Source organism: Melopsittacus undulatus, chromosome 3 (assembly GCF_012275295.1).
Source record: "Melopsittacus undulatus isolate bMelUnd1 chromosome 3, bMelUnd1.mat.Z, whole genome shotgun sequence".
In the NCBI taxonomy this organism is placed as follows: Eukaryota; Metazoa; Chordata; class Aves; order Psittaciformes; family Psittaculidae; genus Melopsittacus; species Melopsittacus undulatus.
The window spans coordinates 106,787,587-106,805,435 of NC_047529.1; the positions used below are offsets into that span (position 1 = coordinate 106,787,587).

General features: G+C 38.0%; 1 protein-coding gene across 2 annotated transcripts in view; it reads left to right on the top strand.

Annotated features, from left to right (window-relative positions):
- Positions 1–17,477, top strand: part of CNIH3 (cornichon family AMPA receptor auxiliary protein 3) — a 41,895-nt gene extending 24,418 nt beyond the window's left edge. For both annotated transcript variants that reach the window (XM_005151866.3, XM_031051628.2), the window contains 3 exons: positions 12,658–12,770; positions 15,244–15,387; positions 17,376–17,477. In XM_005151866.3, coding sequence (XP_005151923.1) covers positions 12,658–12,770; positions 15,244–15,387; positions 17,376–17,403 — 285 coding nt within the window. In that variant the 3' untranslated portion in view covers positions 17,404–17,477. The remainder of the gene's footprint in view (positions 1–12,657; positions 12,771–15,243; positions 15,388–17,375) is intronic.
- The last annotated feature ends 372 nt before the right edge of the window (positions 17,478–17,849 follow it).

Genomic DNA, 17,849 nt, shown 5'->3' on the forward strand with positions numbered 1-17,849 from the left:
TTTCATTATATGCTGGTTTTAGAAGGAGTTCTTGGAAATTATTAAATGGGCATACAATCTGTCATAGAAATCTGACATTCCTATGTCACAGAAATCTTTGCCAGTGGGCAGAGTGTTTCTTAAGGATGGATTTTTGGTTTTATCTCCAAAATACTTGGAGAAGATTAATCATAGAATCATAATAACAAATTGTGACCAGGTGTGTGATATGTCACCAGATCTTATATAACTTATTTACATTTCCAAAAATAAAAGAGAGGATGTACTTGTTCTGTAGTCAGGCATATTCTGACGCTTGGTGTGGGGCAAATGTTTCTATATCATTAAAAAAAGTAGGAATCGTGTGAAGCACATATATGTGGTGCTGGCATGTGTACATGTATGTACATATGGGTCCATGTTTTTATGGTTCTGCTGAATTAGAGTTAGTCTAAACTTCCTGGTTATTGGAGAAAGCCTAAACTTTCTGGTTACTGGGGAATGATGGATTATATATAAAGAAGCTATGAACTTTGCATAGCCATGGTGAAATCTCTTCTATCCTTGAAGTAACTGAGAGGAAGGACTTCTTTTCTGAAGCCAGTACAAAGTGAGGTTCTCTAAGGATGTAGGTATCTCATTCTGTGGTGTGTTTGGGGGATTTATAGTATAGATTTATGTTTGTGTGTGTGCTGTAAACTGTTGAATATTCCATTGTGTGGACAATGGCGTGTCATGGAAGTGTTACATGATTCAAGTAGGACATACACTGATATGGGTAAATGCTGTAGAGTCTGTGTCTATGCTATCTTTTTTTGCTAAATTGTCATTATTTCTCAGGATATGATTATGTGACACTACAATGCTCTGCAGAGGTACACAAACTATGTGTGAATGAGCTGTCTTGAGCTACTGGAAGCAGTACACTATACAGCAGTGCGGGCTTCTAGGACTGATTAGCCCTGCTGAGGAGTGGAGTAGGTGAGGTGTGCCATACAGATCTGCTGTGATTTTTATGATCTTATATTTGATGCAATTATTAAAATAAATACAGTTAATGATGACAGCAATATTACAGAATTGCAGTTGTCTTTCAAGACATATACTACCTGACTGATTCCTTTTAGATATAATTACTTTAGCACTAAAGACAGTTAGGAATGTCCTAGGTTAAAACACCATCTATTTCATTAATCAGCCACTGTAATATTATTACTTTACATTTGAGGAAATTTAAATTAAGTCGTGTTTATGTTGTGCATTGTCATTTTTGTAATTACTTTGATAAATGCTTACTAAGGAGGAGAGTTGATTGAGCTTGCTTCTTGCTCAGTGAACATATTTCAAACTTCAATGTGCTCCTGCCAAACACTGCTGAACAATATGTGACCTTTCTCAAATTATCAGCAAATACTTGTTTTTTAACCCCGTAAAACTGAAGTAGGAGTGATTTGTGAAATGCAGAACTGGAAGTTACCTGTGAGTGAATTAAGTAGGTAAGACAGGCTTCTGCTTGGTTTTCTACTATAATTGAGCCTTTTAGTTAAGATAAGCATAAAGTTTGTAAAACTGCAAGTGTAAGAAAATATTGTGCCAGAGCTCAATCCTTTTATCTTTATTTTATTTGGGGGGTTTTAGAGGGTTTTTTTTTGCAAGTCCTGAAGGGATGATTGGAAGAGAGCAAATGCAGCAAGAAATCTAGTCACAGGCAAGGTGACATTAATAGCAAAGTTGCTTCAGATGAACTTGAACTGTCTTGAGAAATACAAACACATAGACAAAGAACCCTTCAGGGATCACTCGTGAACAACCAAACATAGCCACTTCAGTACTCCAATACTAGCAGTAGCAACAGCAATAGTAGATGGTGCTAGGGTGTTTAACACACAACAAAACCTCCTCACCTAATATTTTTTGAAGCAAGTGGTAATGTTTTAGGTAGGAGGTTGAGGGTTGTCAGTACTTGTTCTGTTTTGGTACTTCTGTCATTGTGCTTCCAGTGGAGCTGGATCTCTGGTAGTAGTGGTGAAAAATTATTCTATATTTGATAGTTCTGGGGTTTACCAGATTCTACTGTGGGTTTTGCTACTCTGCAAAAATGAAATCTGTTTTTTAAAATGTCTGTTCCATCATGTATACCCTAATACACACCACAGTTGTGGTTTACTCTCTTTGTAGGTTTTGGTAAGTAACCAAAAAGAGTGCAGTTATAAAAGGCATTTCATTTAAACTGATATCCTGTATCAATAAAATGTAAAACCCTAGCGAGCATAATACATAATTCCAGACACCAGAGTGTTTGCATACAGTTTTGTTTTGGTGTGTTTCCATATTTAAATGTTCTGTAGAAAACCTCAAAAGTGCTTACATGTATGAAAGTAATTCAGAGGCATGAGTAATCAGAAGCTTAAAGGGTTGTGGATTAACACCACAGGTTCAACTGTAGATGGAGCATTCCAAGGGAGAAGGTAAGGCTTGATCCTGTGTCTGTCATGCTTATTTGTCAGCGTCAAATGCACATACCCAGAGCTTGAAAAATACCTGTGATATGTTCAGTTAAGCTCATTGGATCAGCCAACAGGGAATAAGTTAGCTTTTGAGCTTTTCCTTAACAGTGGATGAAAACAGTATTTTCTGAGTGTGGTGGTTCTTCGTATGTAGATACATATAATGGGAAATCAGCACTTTAAAAAAGTAGCCCTGTCTGTCCTTATTTATGCTTATTCAGCTGATATGTTTTTGCGGTTTCTTTTTCGCAGCAGATTTAGGATGGAAGAGATTAAGCAGTGTGCACTATGACAATTGTTATATGAAATAATTTTTGTACTTGGACCTTGTTAGTTTCCAGACCTTCACTTACTAGTACCTCCTGCCATTCTCTACATGCAGCAGGTACAGTGAACATACCCCTCTGCAAAGTGTCAGGTGTCTAGATGATCTCAGTTGACTCATCATATTCTATTCTTCTTGATAAATTTGCTGGTTATTACAATGATTGTGCCTTCCATTGTTCTGCCTCACAGTCACTGGGAAGCTTGAGAATGTGATGGATTTTAAGTATGTGTTTCTGGATATGTCAGTTGGTTGCTACAGCATGGATTTAGGGATTTATAGACGTGTGACATTCTTTTAGCCAGTCTACAGGCTGATAGTCTTTAGCAGAGTACTCCTGTAATCTTATAGCATGGTTCATTAAAACACTTAATGTAGGGTTATATAAGCAAATTTAGCAAATGTGATGTATAATCACAATGAATTTTTGAAGTGGTGTGCATCTTGTGTCATCTGAGAAGAAACCAGAATTTTTAGTCTAGCCATAAGGTATTTTTTGACTGTGGGAATATAGCCATGGTATTCTGCTTTGCAGGACAAAGAAGCTGATGCTTCCAGAGTACTGATAAACTGCTGCTGTAACAAAGATCACAAATGGGATGAAAAATAGCACTGTGTGATGTTTTTCCCATTAACAGTTACAGTGATAGAGCCCATGAACTTTGTCCACTCGCATTAGAGACCAAAGAGTTTATCATTGTTACTGGTTTCTCAGTACACATTGTATTTCTTGATGTATCTAATGGTCTCTCTTTTCATACCTCTTCAATACGATAAAACTGCTGAGTTTTGACTAATCACATCTGGGCAGCAGGGAAACTGTCAGGAGACCCTTCCTACTGAGTGACTGGGGGCATAAAACCTAATGAAGAGACACTGTGGATAACCACTGAAGAATGAGTATAGAACTGTGTGTAGAAAACATATGGCAGGTACCCAGGTAGTTATTCAGTATCTCCCTGAGACTCAGTGCAATAGAGTTGGTTTATATCGAAAAGCTTTCTGAACATGCCCTGATTTAGGAAGGGTTTGACTTCAAGTTTGGTATTCATGCTTATCATTCATCTCTAAGATCAAGTAACAACAAAAGTGACTTTGATAGCCCTCTGTGGGCATGCTCAGTCTCTCTTTGACATTGACAGGTTGGAACAATCTCTGCTTATTGCTCTCAGATGAGAAACGTATTGATATTCTAGCATAAACCCATGTGGAATAGGCCTGGACTTAGATATGAGTTTGAATTTGTTATCATTTAAATAAAAACTGTGTAGTGCATTGTGGTGGTTAGGACCAAATATGACTGAATTTGTGTAGAAATTTCCAGTGAAACTCAGAATTTGTCGATTAGACGATTCGGCACATGCCTTCATAGCACTTCACTTGCTCTAGTAATGCTTTAGTCCTGGAAAATAATTTTCTTCCCTTTGTTTTTAGCCATTACTGCCTGAGGACTGTGTCATAAAGGAAGGTGACTTGTATGTCCTTTCATGAAGCTGGGGTACATTTTGATCTGATCACATTGATAGTTTTATTAAGATCTGAACTTTCTATTAATTGGCCTGGTAATATGAATATGAGACAGTTGTTCAGAAATCCTTTTTGTACACTTTTAAACATACAATCTGTTATTTGGACCACAGATACTCAAAATTAACATGATCATGTAAGACTTTGCAGTAAATTCAAAAAGGTGGTTTCAGGCTGTTCTGTTAGTTTTCTTTCTGGAATAAGAGTACAATACAGAAGCAAATCTGCTTTTGTTGTCTTTAGGTGGATATTCTTCTATCTTGTGTTTTACCCCTCTTTTAATTGCATTCTTTATTTCCTTAGATGGATACTTTGATCTTTTAAAGGCTCTGTTGTGCTTTAGCCAGAGATTCCTTTCAGCAAGATTTGGCTCTCCTTTTCTGTTATGTTTTCATTAGTGTTTGTTTTAAGCAGTGCTTCCAGACTCAGATAAAGGATAAAGCCTTATTGTGCCAGGTGCTACAAAGCCCACATGGTAATAATACGAAGAGTATTTGTATATGCTCATGTATGTGGCCAGAAAGGAAAAGTTGTACAGCTGATCTGATGATAGGAATCTTGTTTCCAGAGAGCTTTCTTCTTAGCTATGTTGTTAACTTTCTTGTTAGCAAGTATAGTTTGATTTTTTTCTTTTTAATTGAAGCCAAAAATGTGTTTTCTGGTTTTTTGAGGGCTCTGATGGTTCATTGAGTTAATACTTGCATGTAGTCTTTAATCTATACAGCAGCTGTTCAAATCCAGCGCAGTCTGGAGAGAGACTTAAACTACTATAGTCCAATTGATGACTGTTGGGAGTAAAATTATCTTGTGTGGTATGCTTAGAGTCTTGTGATACTTGCTCTACAGAAATCCTAATAACCACAGACAATAAGATGAAATAGACCTTTGTCAACATTATAATGAGTATGAGCTATACCCCCCTGATATACATATGTACACATAATTAGCTCCTAAGCTGGCTCAGAAGAAAGTCTAGAGTTTGCATGCAGGCATTGGAATAAAGGATATTGGTGCTTCTAAAGCATTCTGCAGGATTGCATATTTTATAGAATGTAAGTTTGCATGCATTCTGTCAGGACTTGAACTGTTCTTGGGCTGTAATTACAGTATCTCTCAGAAAACTAAATCCTTTTAAGTTCTCTTTTGTTTGAAGTTCTCCTTTGCTTGAAGTTATTAGGCCTTTTAAAAGTACCTTAGACTCTGAGTGCGTGTGTGAGAAACATAAAATTGGTAGACGTGTACTTCAGTACTTACTTGAAAATTGCTAAAAAGCTATTAGATGACAAAGCCAACTTTTTTTCTGCCCTTCACAGTGGCTCTGACACAAAGGTATTTTTATATTAGAAAAGAGAACTTTACACTCCCAGGATAAAATTTGAAGTTAGCTAAAATGTATTAATACATAATTTTAGTTTATAGAAATCCTGACTTATGAATGAGGGGTTTTTAGCCAATTTTGGTACAGCATCTCTTGTTAGTCAAAGAGGCATGAGATATGAGAACAGTAAATACGCTGTTCATGTAAACAGCAGGGCTGTCTATATGCTGCACAAGTGAAAGAAGAATGTAGCTTGATGGGGAAGTGAGGATGCAAGAAAAACAAGTATTTTTAACTGAAATATAATATATTTTTAGTAGCTTTGTGTTGATTTAATTGGTTTCTGCTTGAAAGAGGATGGAGTTAAACTAATAGTGAATCGTACTATGTAGAGGTTTTGTTTGCATCTGGACACATGAGGGACATCATAATTTTCCCATAATCTTGCAATTAATTTGCAGTACGGACAAAACATAGGCCTTCCATGCTGTTGTTGCCAGGCTGCGTTTTCCTTTTTTTTGCACTCTGATAGGAAACTCTGTACAGAGTGTCTAAAAGCTTCTCTTTCCTGTCTTTTCTGCCTACTCTTTTGTTGCATTTATTATCTATGAAGTGCCAAATGGGATAAAATGGGGGTGTGCCCTATTCAATTAGTCTCTTGGGTACCCACATAGTTTTAATTTCATGACAAAGAGTAGAACTTGGCACAGTAGCTGTTTTGCAGAACTGACGGTGTAACTGGGACCAAAGAGCCAGCAGTATTTACAGTTTCTGCACAATTAATCCCATAAATGTACTACCTCCAGTGAAGCAACATCTCTTCTTCACACTTCTTATTTTACTGTGAATATATTGAGTTCATATTTACTAGAAAAGTACTACTATTGCAATAAAAATAACTAACAAAATCCCTTTTGTCCTTGTACAGAGTATCATATCTGGAAAGAAAGTACTCAAGATAGGACTTTAGAGTTTAAAGGAAGTAGAATATTTCTGGCAGGCAATCCGTTCACTACTGACATTCCTTTTATGATGTGCATTGTGCCAGCACTAATTTTAGTCAAATTTACAAGTTCCCAAATTCAGCACTTTTCAAAAGTTAGAACATAACAACTGGTATTTTTAGCAGTCATTACCTGAGAATGTCTGTGTGCTTACCTAAGGAGAATGAAAAGTCATATCCTGCTGTGCCTGCACAAGTGTTTAAAGCAGGGGTAGCTCATAAGGGGAAAAACACAAAGCTATTGCAAGAGTGAGGAGTTCACACTTAAGACTCAGTCATAGTTTGGTCCTTACTGCAGGGAGGAAGTAATATTTGCCAGTGCACTGTCTGGTGGCAATTGAAATATCCTTTGAATGGAGATACATATGGTTATTCATAATACTATTACTCATGAAAATATTTATGTATAAAACTATTTCAGGTTAACCAACTGTATTTTGCTGTTAATCTCATCTCTTAAATGTTTATTCAGTAGTTAAAAGTGGCAAACAGAGTATCACCCTGTCATAAATGACCTCTTGCTTTACAATTCAGCTTCTTCCAGTACTCTTCTGGAGGATACGTAAACATATGTCCTTCCAGTATCAGAATATCACAAGTAACAGCAGAATAAGGCTAAAAATGCAGCAAAAATGTACATGAGTAACTGTTGCCTGGAATGTACTTCTGAGAGCAGTGTACTTCTCAGCTGCTTTGGGTAATGTAATTTATGCATCTGTTCCTCAGAGCTGTGTTGAAGATATTGGCAAAATTTGACTTGCTAATGCACTATATTTGTTCTAATTTGGTATGCAATAAAGTAAATATTTACATTTTAATAAAACTGAAGAAATAGGGGTTAAATCAAATGTCAGTGTTGTGTTTGGCAGAATGTTCATTGTGGATTTAAGTCAGGAGCAAACCCTATAAAACCACTATGCAATTACAAAAAGTCATATAATACCTAAAAATAAAGTACAATGATTTAGCATCATACCTATTAAATGTTTCTGCTGGGAGTTAAAGGTCCTACCTTGCATTTAGATGCTGATGTTTTCAAAAAAGCCGTTAGAATAGCAGGGCAGGTATTGTCTTTACCATGCCTGCACTATATCAAATCTGCTTCCTCAGACTAACAGTCTTTACGTGCCAGATATGGAAACAGCACTTCAGTGAACACTTAGTTTTCAGCATTTATGAAACTGTCAATCTTAGGCAGACCCCCAGGAGAAGGCCTGTGGGCCCTTCCTGTGATGTGCAGATGGCTGAACTTCTTTTTATGATACCTGAGATTTCTGCATCGTAGACCTGCCTGTGAAATGAGGGGCTGGATTCCTAGATCCTAATGAACTGCTGTGGTGCTAATTGTCATTCTCACCAGTTTTGGATGAGTAGACAAAGATGGCATGAGTTCTTGGAATAACCCAGCTGCGGGGCATCCTGGCTGGTTGTGTTTGAAACACACTAGTTGGGGTAGGATAAGAAAGCATCTGTTACCCTGTTTCCCGTCAGTGTTGTGAAAATTAGAGAAGTTCTCACTCTGGGGTTGCTAACCCAGCTTCTGTTACTGATTCTGAATTAACATTAAAAAAAAGAAAGGTTGTGAAGCTGTCTCCTGGTCCCTAGTGAGTGGAAAAGAACAGTTCACAGAGGAGAAATGCTTATAAGATCAGAGCACATCTGCCTTAATGATGTGCCTTCCAAGGACAGGGCACCTTCCGAATTGTGCTGGTGCCCTGCAGGTCTTATAGGGGAAAAGCCTTTTTTAAGTTTCATAACCTCTTTACCTGTTGGCCCTTATGACTTCCAATAGGCTCTGCAGTACAGAAATATTTCTAGATACTCTTGATGAGTGTCCCATAAAGACCTTATCTTCCTCTGACTCTTGTTAAAGTTACTGCTTGTCCTATGACAAAGCTTAAAATACCCTAGTCATAAACTAGCTCCAGTGGAATCTATAGAGTCTGAATATATTTATCCCCATGTCTCTGCCCCTAACAGTGTAATGAGAACTCTGAAACCCTGGCAAGGGTAGAGTGTCTCATGGCTAGCAATTTCTGGGTATGGTGCTGAATCTGTGATTACGGTATGGAGGCTGACATGCAGAGATAGAGAATGATATGGACTCAGTCTTTTGGGGGAAAACCAACAATTCTGCAAGAATTACTGTGTTGCACTCGAGTAGCACACTAAGCAAATTGCTAGAGATCTTGACATTGCAGTGGCTTAACAGTGACTGTGAAAATCATTTGATTCAATTGCAGATTGATTTTTCTAAGCATGAAAATTTAATAGCACTGGTGAAGGGAGGTTACTATTCCTGCTATGATATCTTCCCAGTTTTAGTTTCTGTGAGTTATGTTATATGCCCTTTTCATTGGCCAAAGAGTAAGAGTCACTCCGTGTAAAAATGATACATATGTTCTGTGAAAGCAAAATCAGATTTGAGGATGTATCCATCTGCAATAAACAGAATAAGGAGGAAAAGTACTGTCATAAAAAGATTGATTTATCTTTTGTGTAAGACCAACAGAATATATATAGGAAATAGGAAGCTGAATAAAATGATTTAGGACTGAGCTTCCCAAGAGATGGCCTCCTGCAGTTGCAATCTACAGAGGTCTTTGTATTCCTATAAATGTAAAGAAGCTGCTGACAGGTGCTTAGCTTCAGTGCTTCTTTTTCCATGCTTCAGCTGAACCTTGAAGTCTATGCACAGCAAAGCCTACTTATTTTCTTTGGAATTAGGGAGGAAGAATCTGTCTACACAGGCATGTGTGTGTGTACTGCTTTGTATGAGGACGTATTGAGCATTTAAAGGGAGATGGCAATGATATGAGTATGTTATCTACCTAAGATTTTACATTTTAAATGCTGTTGATGGATTTTGAATAAGGATTTTGAATATTTACTGATACAGCTATTTATTTAACTGTACATATCAAAGCAAAACTTAGAAATGTATGGTAGTTTCTTTCCCTTGCTTATAGCAAAAGGTGTTTCTGATTAGCAGCCTTTTGGTCTAGAAGCTGACTTCCTTTTCAGGCTTTCCTGTATTTTTTCCACAGGTAAATGTCAGCCAGCAGAGTTTCTGGTGATAAACTTGTAATGCCACTCCTTAGATTGGGACTCAAAATGACCAAGTTGCAGCCCTTAAGAACTGTGCTGCTTTGCCAGTTTTTCCTCCAGTGCCATGTTTTCTAACCATCTCAAGATTTCATCTTGAGCTGTGTCAGAAAGCAGAGATCGTTATCTGAATCGGAGTGTTCCTGGTTCAAAATAGAAGTGTACTGGTTACAGCTCAACGTGTTTACCATCTGACATCTTTGTATGCTCTTTGAGGAATGAATCATAGAATCATAGAATAGTTAGGGTTGGAAAGGACCTTAAGATCATCTAGTTCCAACCCCCCTGCCATGGGCAGGGACACCTCACACTAAACCATATCACCCAAGGCTTCATCCAACCTGGCCTTGAACACTGCCAGGGATGGAACATTCACAACCTCCCTGGGCAACCCATTCCAGTACCTCACCACCCTCACAGTAAAGAATTTCTTCCTTAGGTCCAATCTAAACCTCTGCTGTTTAAGTTTCAACCCATTACCCTTGTCCTATCACTACAGTCCCTAATGAACAGTCCCTCACCAGCATCCCTGTAGGCCCCCTTCAGATACTGGAAGGCTGCTATGAGGTCTCCATGCAGCCTTCTCTTCTCCAGGCTGAACAGCCCCAACTTTCTCAGCCTGTCTTCATACAGGAGGTGCTCCAGTCCCCTGATCATCCTCGTGGCCTCCTCTGGACTTGTTCCAGCAGTTCCATATTCTTTTTATGTTGAGGGCACCAGAACTGCACACAATACTCCAAGTGAGGTCTCACAAGAGCAGAGTAAAGGGGCAGGATCACATCCTTCAACCTGCTGGTCACGCTGAAGACTTCAGCTGAATTCCTACTGCAGAGCTATCTGTATCTCAGAAATCAGCGTTGCTGTTGACTACCTCAGTGGGAACAGCAAGGATTGACTGTTGCTTGTTTCTGAGCCAGCTTCCTTCTCTCCAGGAGCCAAATCCTTTGTGTGTTAAAGTTGATCAAGAGTTTCCATTGTTGGAAGTACATTGTGTCAAACTGCAAGATGAATCTTACAGCCAAGAACAGAGGCAGCATTATTTTTCAGTTATTTAGTTACTCAGTCTAATTTTCTTCACAATCCTTGCTGTTAGTGCTGTTCTACACTTCATATTTTAAATTCTCTATCCTTCTTTTAGGTTTGGTCTCTTAGGTAAGTCACCTGAGTATAAACAGTAATTGGCTTCGAAGGCTGGGCTTCCTTTGCAACTTTGCACAAATTCTCTTCAGAAACTGTGATCAGCAATTTATGTCCACAGGAAAATATCCCTCAAAGAAAAGGATGAAGAGACATAAGTGACTCATTTATTGTTCTGTCAAAGCATATGGAGACTTAATTTATACCAGGAAGTGACTTGGAAGTGAGTCTGTTTCTGAGAGTCCATGGCTTCCTTTGTTCTTTGTTTCCTTTCTGGCTTCACAGCAGATCTTTTGGTTTGGTTTTTAATCTCTGCATAAATTTTCACCATGGGTTTCCTTCCCTGTTATTACCAGCCAGCCCACTGACCAGGCACCAGGCTTGTGTTCCTGCTAACTTTGTGGATTGTGTTGGAATCAGAAATCAAATATGTGATAATTAATGTAACATGCTTTTAAGTGTTGTGATGCTTAATGGGTAGATGTACATTGTGAAGATCTTTCTTGTCTGCAATTTGTGATGAAGATGAATCATTCTTTGGGGAAAGGTTATAGTAATCTTGTAAATCACATTCTAAAAATGAAAGAAGAAATAAAATCCAGCAGTGATAAATAGCTACCATCTGGAATCTGAACTACGTAATTGTATTACGATTTGTCATCCACATAAGATAAGCTTTTGAGAATGTAGAAGTTGAAGGTGTAGACATAGAGATACCCAAATATGTTAAATACTTCGAGTAGTAAAGTTAAATGAAAGTGAAAAAATACATTCCATGTGAGGTGGAAAGACTCATAGTACCAAGAAGATGGAACTCATTGCAACACAGCTGTATGGGAGTAGGTAGACATTAGGGGTAGCCATACAGTAGGTTTTACATTGTTTTAAAAAATAGGGCTCTATTAATTACTTGCCAGATGAAAATGAATGCACATCTGAGAAGCCACTGAGATGCTTTCTGTAATTTAACTTTGGTTGATGTGGCTCCAAGGTGCAGCAAGGGATGCAGATGAACTGTGTATGAGATTGTCCAGCTTTGAGAAATATGTACTGCTGGAAGAAAAGGAATAGAGGTTTTTGAGAAAAGGCATTGGAATAAAACAAGAGAAGAAAGCCAGCTAAGAAATAGGAAAGCAGTGGGAAAAAAAGGCAAAATGCTTTTAGAAATAACTACTCTGAATCAACAGCACATAAATTTTGCTTCTGCCAACTGCCTACTCACTTTCTCTTTTAATAGGAAGAATCATCCTGGGTCTGAAACAAGTAGTGTGGGGAGCCATGGATTTACTAAGGAAGTGAGATTCCTGTCTTAGTGGGTTATAGCTTGCAGTGCTGACTTGGTAATGGATTTTATCTCTTTGGGGTGCATATAACACATTAAAGTGATAGAAACAGCCTTTCATTTTTCTAAGGATGCTGCTCCAGTGTAAAAGTGAAGCTTCAGTAATAACTTTATTATTTCCTTTCAGAATATTTCAGTAATGAAACTTTGTTCTCTAAGAAGTCTTTTACAGACATTGTTTTATTCTCACAAATGGTTCTGTAAGTGGTAGCAGCCTGTGGAGTACAGCCATGTTTAGAATCTGGTACTGCATCTTGTACTCATTGCTCATAGCAAAGCTGTCTGTCAATTGAGGCATGTCTAGGGACAGACAGGTGACTTGCAGAGACGGTTTGTTTTCTGGAAAACTGCTTAATTGATTAAAAGAGGTGTTTTACTAACAAACAGCTTTTATTTCTGTTCCTTTCTTTTTAGCTGGTGTTGCCGGAGTACTCTATCCATAGTCTTTTCTGCATAATGTTTTTGTGCGCTCAGGAGTGGCTCACACTGGGGTTAAATGTTCCTTTGCTCTTTTATCACTTCTGGAGGTAAGCACATCTTTTATATTCTGACTTCTTGTTAGCCTTATTTGCCAACTCATCATACATGCAGGTTGTATGAAGTATGACGAGCAGTGATAGGAGTATGGCTGGATATCTTTTACCTAGAAGGTTTTGCCTATGGGCAGTTGAAATGTTCTAACTTAGCATTAGTTTCTAACTTAGGTAAATATTGCAAAGTTTCTCAGAATGCACTCGCCACAGCTGAATGGAAACTTGGAAATTAAATAGGCTGGAATCTAAAACTGGAACTTGGTGAGGCTCTAAGTTGCTTCACAGATAGGAAGTATTTACTTCTGAAGTACTGAACACAGAAGGCAGTTCATATCTGAAAAATCTTGGATCTATTCATTCATCTCTAGCAAGGAAATCTTTCAATTGAAGTTGTGAAATAGAGACTGGCAGATTGACAGAATTTTGCTTCTCATCTTCTTTGGCAGCTTTATGCTTTCTTTTGTTTTTTTTTCAGTATAAAATTGTTTCTTTCTGTAAAGAGTATCTGCTCTGTAAGGGAAGTCTCTTACATGCTGTTGCACTAGGGATTGCAGTAGTTGAAGATCTGTTGTCTTCACCCTGCCCACATGAAAAAGTGGGGAGTGTTTCCACTCTGGATCTCTGCTATGTTGTTTGTATTCACTGAAGAGCTTTCAGAGTTGATCACGTAAGACCTGCTATTGAGCAGCTTTAATATTTTCTGGACAGGCAGTCCAGCTGCTGCTGCATCTTTGTCTGCATTCTAGTGGAGGATCTGCCTTCTGTTGCCTCTGAAGATAACCAAAAGATATCAGTTTCTGTGGTTGTCAGTTTGGAGACTTCACTAGTTTTTCATTTCTGCAGTGTTTGTAGAAGCACTGATTACTTTTGTCTGTCAAGTCCTCTTTGTGTTACGAAGATACATATTGAAGCATATCTCTCCAGTTGCAAAGTAGCTTGAAGAGTTCTGTAAAGAAGGCAAAACCATTATCCCAACCAGGAGCTAAACAGCAGTAGCTTTTTTACACTATTTTCTGCAAAATCTTAGCACAAAGCCATATGAAAAAGTGTATTATTCAGAAGTTAAAGTGCCAGTACAGTTCTCAGAAAGCTGAATTAAGTGGAGCTAGGAGGAGTACTTTCCTCTCTATTGCTTAGGTGCAATAAAAATAATCATGTTTTATGGTGCTATTTTACTAAGGATTAACAACTAAAGTGTGACAATAATACTGGTTTAGAAACCTTTTAAAAACTAATTAAATTGTATTTTACGTTCAAGGTGAGAATGATCAGATTCTAACTATTGTATCAACCTTTGGACGGAACTTTTGCTTGTCTTTTTTATTCCATGATTGTCCATATCCTTTGCTATAATAATTTGTATACATAAGTATTCTGGAATTTCTGCTGGCTTAACCACAGATGGGTTTAGGTTCATTGTGTAATCTTCTGGAAAAAAAAAAACACATGGGAAGATACTATGTAATATCTTCATCTCAGTTAAGATCATAAAGCAAGGTTCCACTGTTGGTCTCTGTAAAAGAATTTGCAATGTTACTAAAGATTTTAAGTGGATGTGATTAATATTGGGAGGAGGAAAAAGTTGTTATAAGAACATTTACTTTCAAAATTTGATGCTAGTCACTTTTGGGGGGGGGGTTTAGATCTTTCTATCTGTGTTTATCTATAAGCAAACCCAGTAATCTTCAATATTTACTATTTCAAAGCAGTAGCAATAACTATTACATCTGACTTATACTGATCTTAAAGCAATTAACTAACTTTGTTGAGGACTTCTTTTTTGGTTCACTTCTGCTTTTTACTGCAAAGTAGTGGGAAAAAAAAGCTCCTTTGCCAAAAATGTTCTTCTGTGAGGATTTTCTCAAACATCCAGTCATTGCTGAGAATAATTAGAAATCTTTTCTATTATGAAGAAAAACATTTTCCAATGAAAATTCTTTGGATAATAAATTTTTAAGCAGTTCTACATGTGGAAAACACTAGTCAGCCAGCTCTTGCATTACTCTATATTGACTTGTTTCTTTTTGAGACTTGAAGGAGTTTACCTATCAGTTGGTTGAGGCTGCCACCTTTCATCATGTCTGAAATCAATTGTATAGGTGCAGTTAAAGCCCAGTAATCCGCTTTTAATGCTGTGATCACAAGCTGCCACATATTATCACTCACAGTATGTAAGTTATTAGTGAGTAAGCCAGAAATAACTGTACAGGAAGGGGGCATGTTTCAATCTAAAGAATTACTAGAATATAGAAAGTCCAAATTCATTAATTGGTTCTGTAAGAATGGTCTGCTTAGACTAATGTCCTGATTTTAACAACATCTGGAGGTAGAGGGTTGAAGAAGAGAGGAAAATTCCTCCTGTATCATGGAAATGATTGTCATCTGGAAGGGTGATAAGGAGGGTGTATATTTGCACGTATTTAATACAGAATACTGTAGTAATTTCAGATGTCTTCTACTCTTTCAGGTATTTTCGTTGCCCAGCAGATAGTTCAGAGCTAGCATATGATCCACCTGCAGTCATGAATGCAGATACCTTGAGTTACTGTCAAAAAGAGGCCTGGTGTAAGCTAGCTTTCTATCTCCTTTCCTTCTTCTACTATCTGTACTGGTAAGTCTGGTCATTTCACTAAGGAAATAGTAGCTGCTTTTCATTTGACATGTGAAATTGTGTTTAGGAATGACTGGAGCCAATTGGCCTGTTTCCTTAGTCTCATAAAACTTCTGATCTGGATTCAGGGACACATGCCCACTTACACATGTGCTTATATCTGCTGACACCTCAGTACAGAATACTAAGTGTTTACCTAAGGGCTGAGCCAGGCCCCAGGGCCAACCCAAGAGAAAAATTTTTGCTCCTCTGTGTAACCTTTTAGGATGAGTGAAATGACAAATGTTATGTTAATGGCATTAAATCAAAGAAAAATGATAGTGTTCTTATGATTCAAGAGAATTGTAAGAAAAATACTAGTCTGCTGGTGTAGTGATGCCCAATATAATAGGTTAATACATAGGAAAGTGGGGTGCACCATAACTGTAGTCATTCCTGCAGGCTCCCTTTCATGACAGGATAAGCGTGTATCTTGTCCAAATCCCTCATCTAAGTACGTTCTTGAAGATACACACTCCAGTTGTGTGTTGTCTCGCTGACCCTTTCTGCTGTCAGATGTCCTTAGTGCACAGTCACAAATGCTCAGTGCAAGAATATGTGAGGTTCATATGTAAGGTAAGTCCTTTTCAGAATCCCTGTGCTTTTAGCCTCCCCTCTAATTACACCATAGAAATATTTGAAACAAAAGTTAATGTTAAATGGAGGTGTTGTTTTTATGATGCCTTTGTTCTGCTCCTTCTTCCATAATGCATTTGGACAGACTGCATCTTCAAGCCAGTCTCACATGCAGCAATCCCTCTCTAAGACAAGTTAGTACACTAGCAGAAGAAGATAAATGTTATTTCTCCTTTGATTACTGGCCCAGTATCTGTTCTGGTTTTCCCCATATCTTGAGAAGTTATTGCTGCAGGTTTTTGTTTCTCCATACTACTTTTAAGTACTATTGAGAACAAAGTTTTCTGTCCACATGTGCATGTATAAGTGCCTGTCTGCATATATGAGAGAAAGAAAGCAGAAGGACCCAGACTCACAGAAGCTAGTAAGTGCCTAACTCACATTAAGATGGATAGGGCATGAAAATCTGAGGAGGACTTTAGCATCCAGTAGCTTTGAGGGTTTGGGCTGAGCACCTTTACCTTAGTCCTCTTCACAGGGCCAAGAGTGAAAAGCATGGCAGTTATGCTAGGCAAACTGTTGGTAGTGCTTGCAAGAAGGCAAGGCACAGCTGGGCTGGAGAGAGAACCATTTTAACCCCACATTTTTGTGTTGGCTAAAAGACTCTGCAAAGTCAACTATGCATTGTGGTTTGGCATTTCTGCTGGGATTCTACTGTTGTGCAGCTTCCTCTGAGTGTTGCTTCTTTAATTCTAAAATGTGACCGTGCTCCAAAATCCACTGCCTGGTACTAAATAAAATAGTATTAATTACATTCAATTTTGCTGTGCTTTCCTGGGTATTGTCAGAATTAGAATTGCGGTAAAATGGAGCCATGGCAGTGTATTGTGGTGTTTTTGCTTTTCAGAGTTGCATTTAATATATATGGATTCACTCCAGCTGGGTATGCATTTTATGTTTCTTCTACTGCATGGATGTTTTTTCCAAAGGGAACAAAATAATGCAGTTTTGTGGGAAACCTTGCCTTCCCTGCCAAGGGTTGCTGGTTGAAGTTTTAAAGAACAAATGTTGTGAAGTAAAATGGATTTGTTTCTTCACTGTTCAAATTCAGACATCAGACTCCATTTTAATAAGCTCAAACACAGCTTGTAGTTCAGTAGGATGTCGATAATGAATTTGTTATTTCTTGAGTGCTTTTTGATACCTGTCTTGAATACACCACAATTAAGATGCTTTAGAGAGATAGAATGCAAAGGAAAGCACAGGCCATTACAGTCAGACCTGAGAAACAGACAGTAAAGGGTGATAAAAATCAAAGTGCTCTGTATGCTTCAAAAGGATACTTTCATATTGTGGTGTTCTTTTATTTTCAGCATGATCTACACTTTGGTGAGCTCTTAACTACAAGATCATCATTAAAGACTGAGAACAACAAAGGCTTGGAGGTGCAAGGATGAGTGAACCAAGTGATGCATGATTCAAAACAAACAAAAAAAAAGCATAGAGAGGAAAACATTGAACCCAGGAAGTACACAGAATATATGAAAGAAAGACCCAGCAAGAAGAAGCAGAGTACTGTGGGAGAATGGCTGAGTTAAATGTGTTTATCTCCTGTTTCTCAATGTGTTGCAGTAAATGACTTGCAAAACAAGCAAAACAAAAACTGCAGCAAGGTGGGCTAAGTTATACAGCTATTCACCTCTCCAGGGATAATGCTGCTTGGTTTAGTGGCTTCATTATAAACTATAGCTCCTACTGTCTTCCAGGGAACAAAGATTTTTTTTTTTCTTAATGACTGCTGTGGACTGAAGAAGCAGAGGGCAAGATCATCCTTCACAGAAGGAACA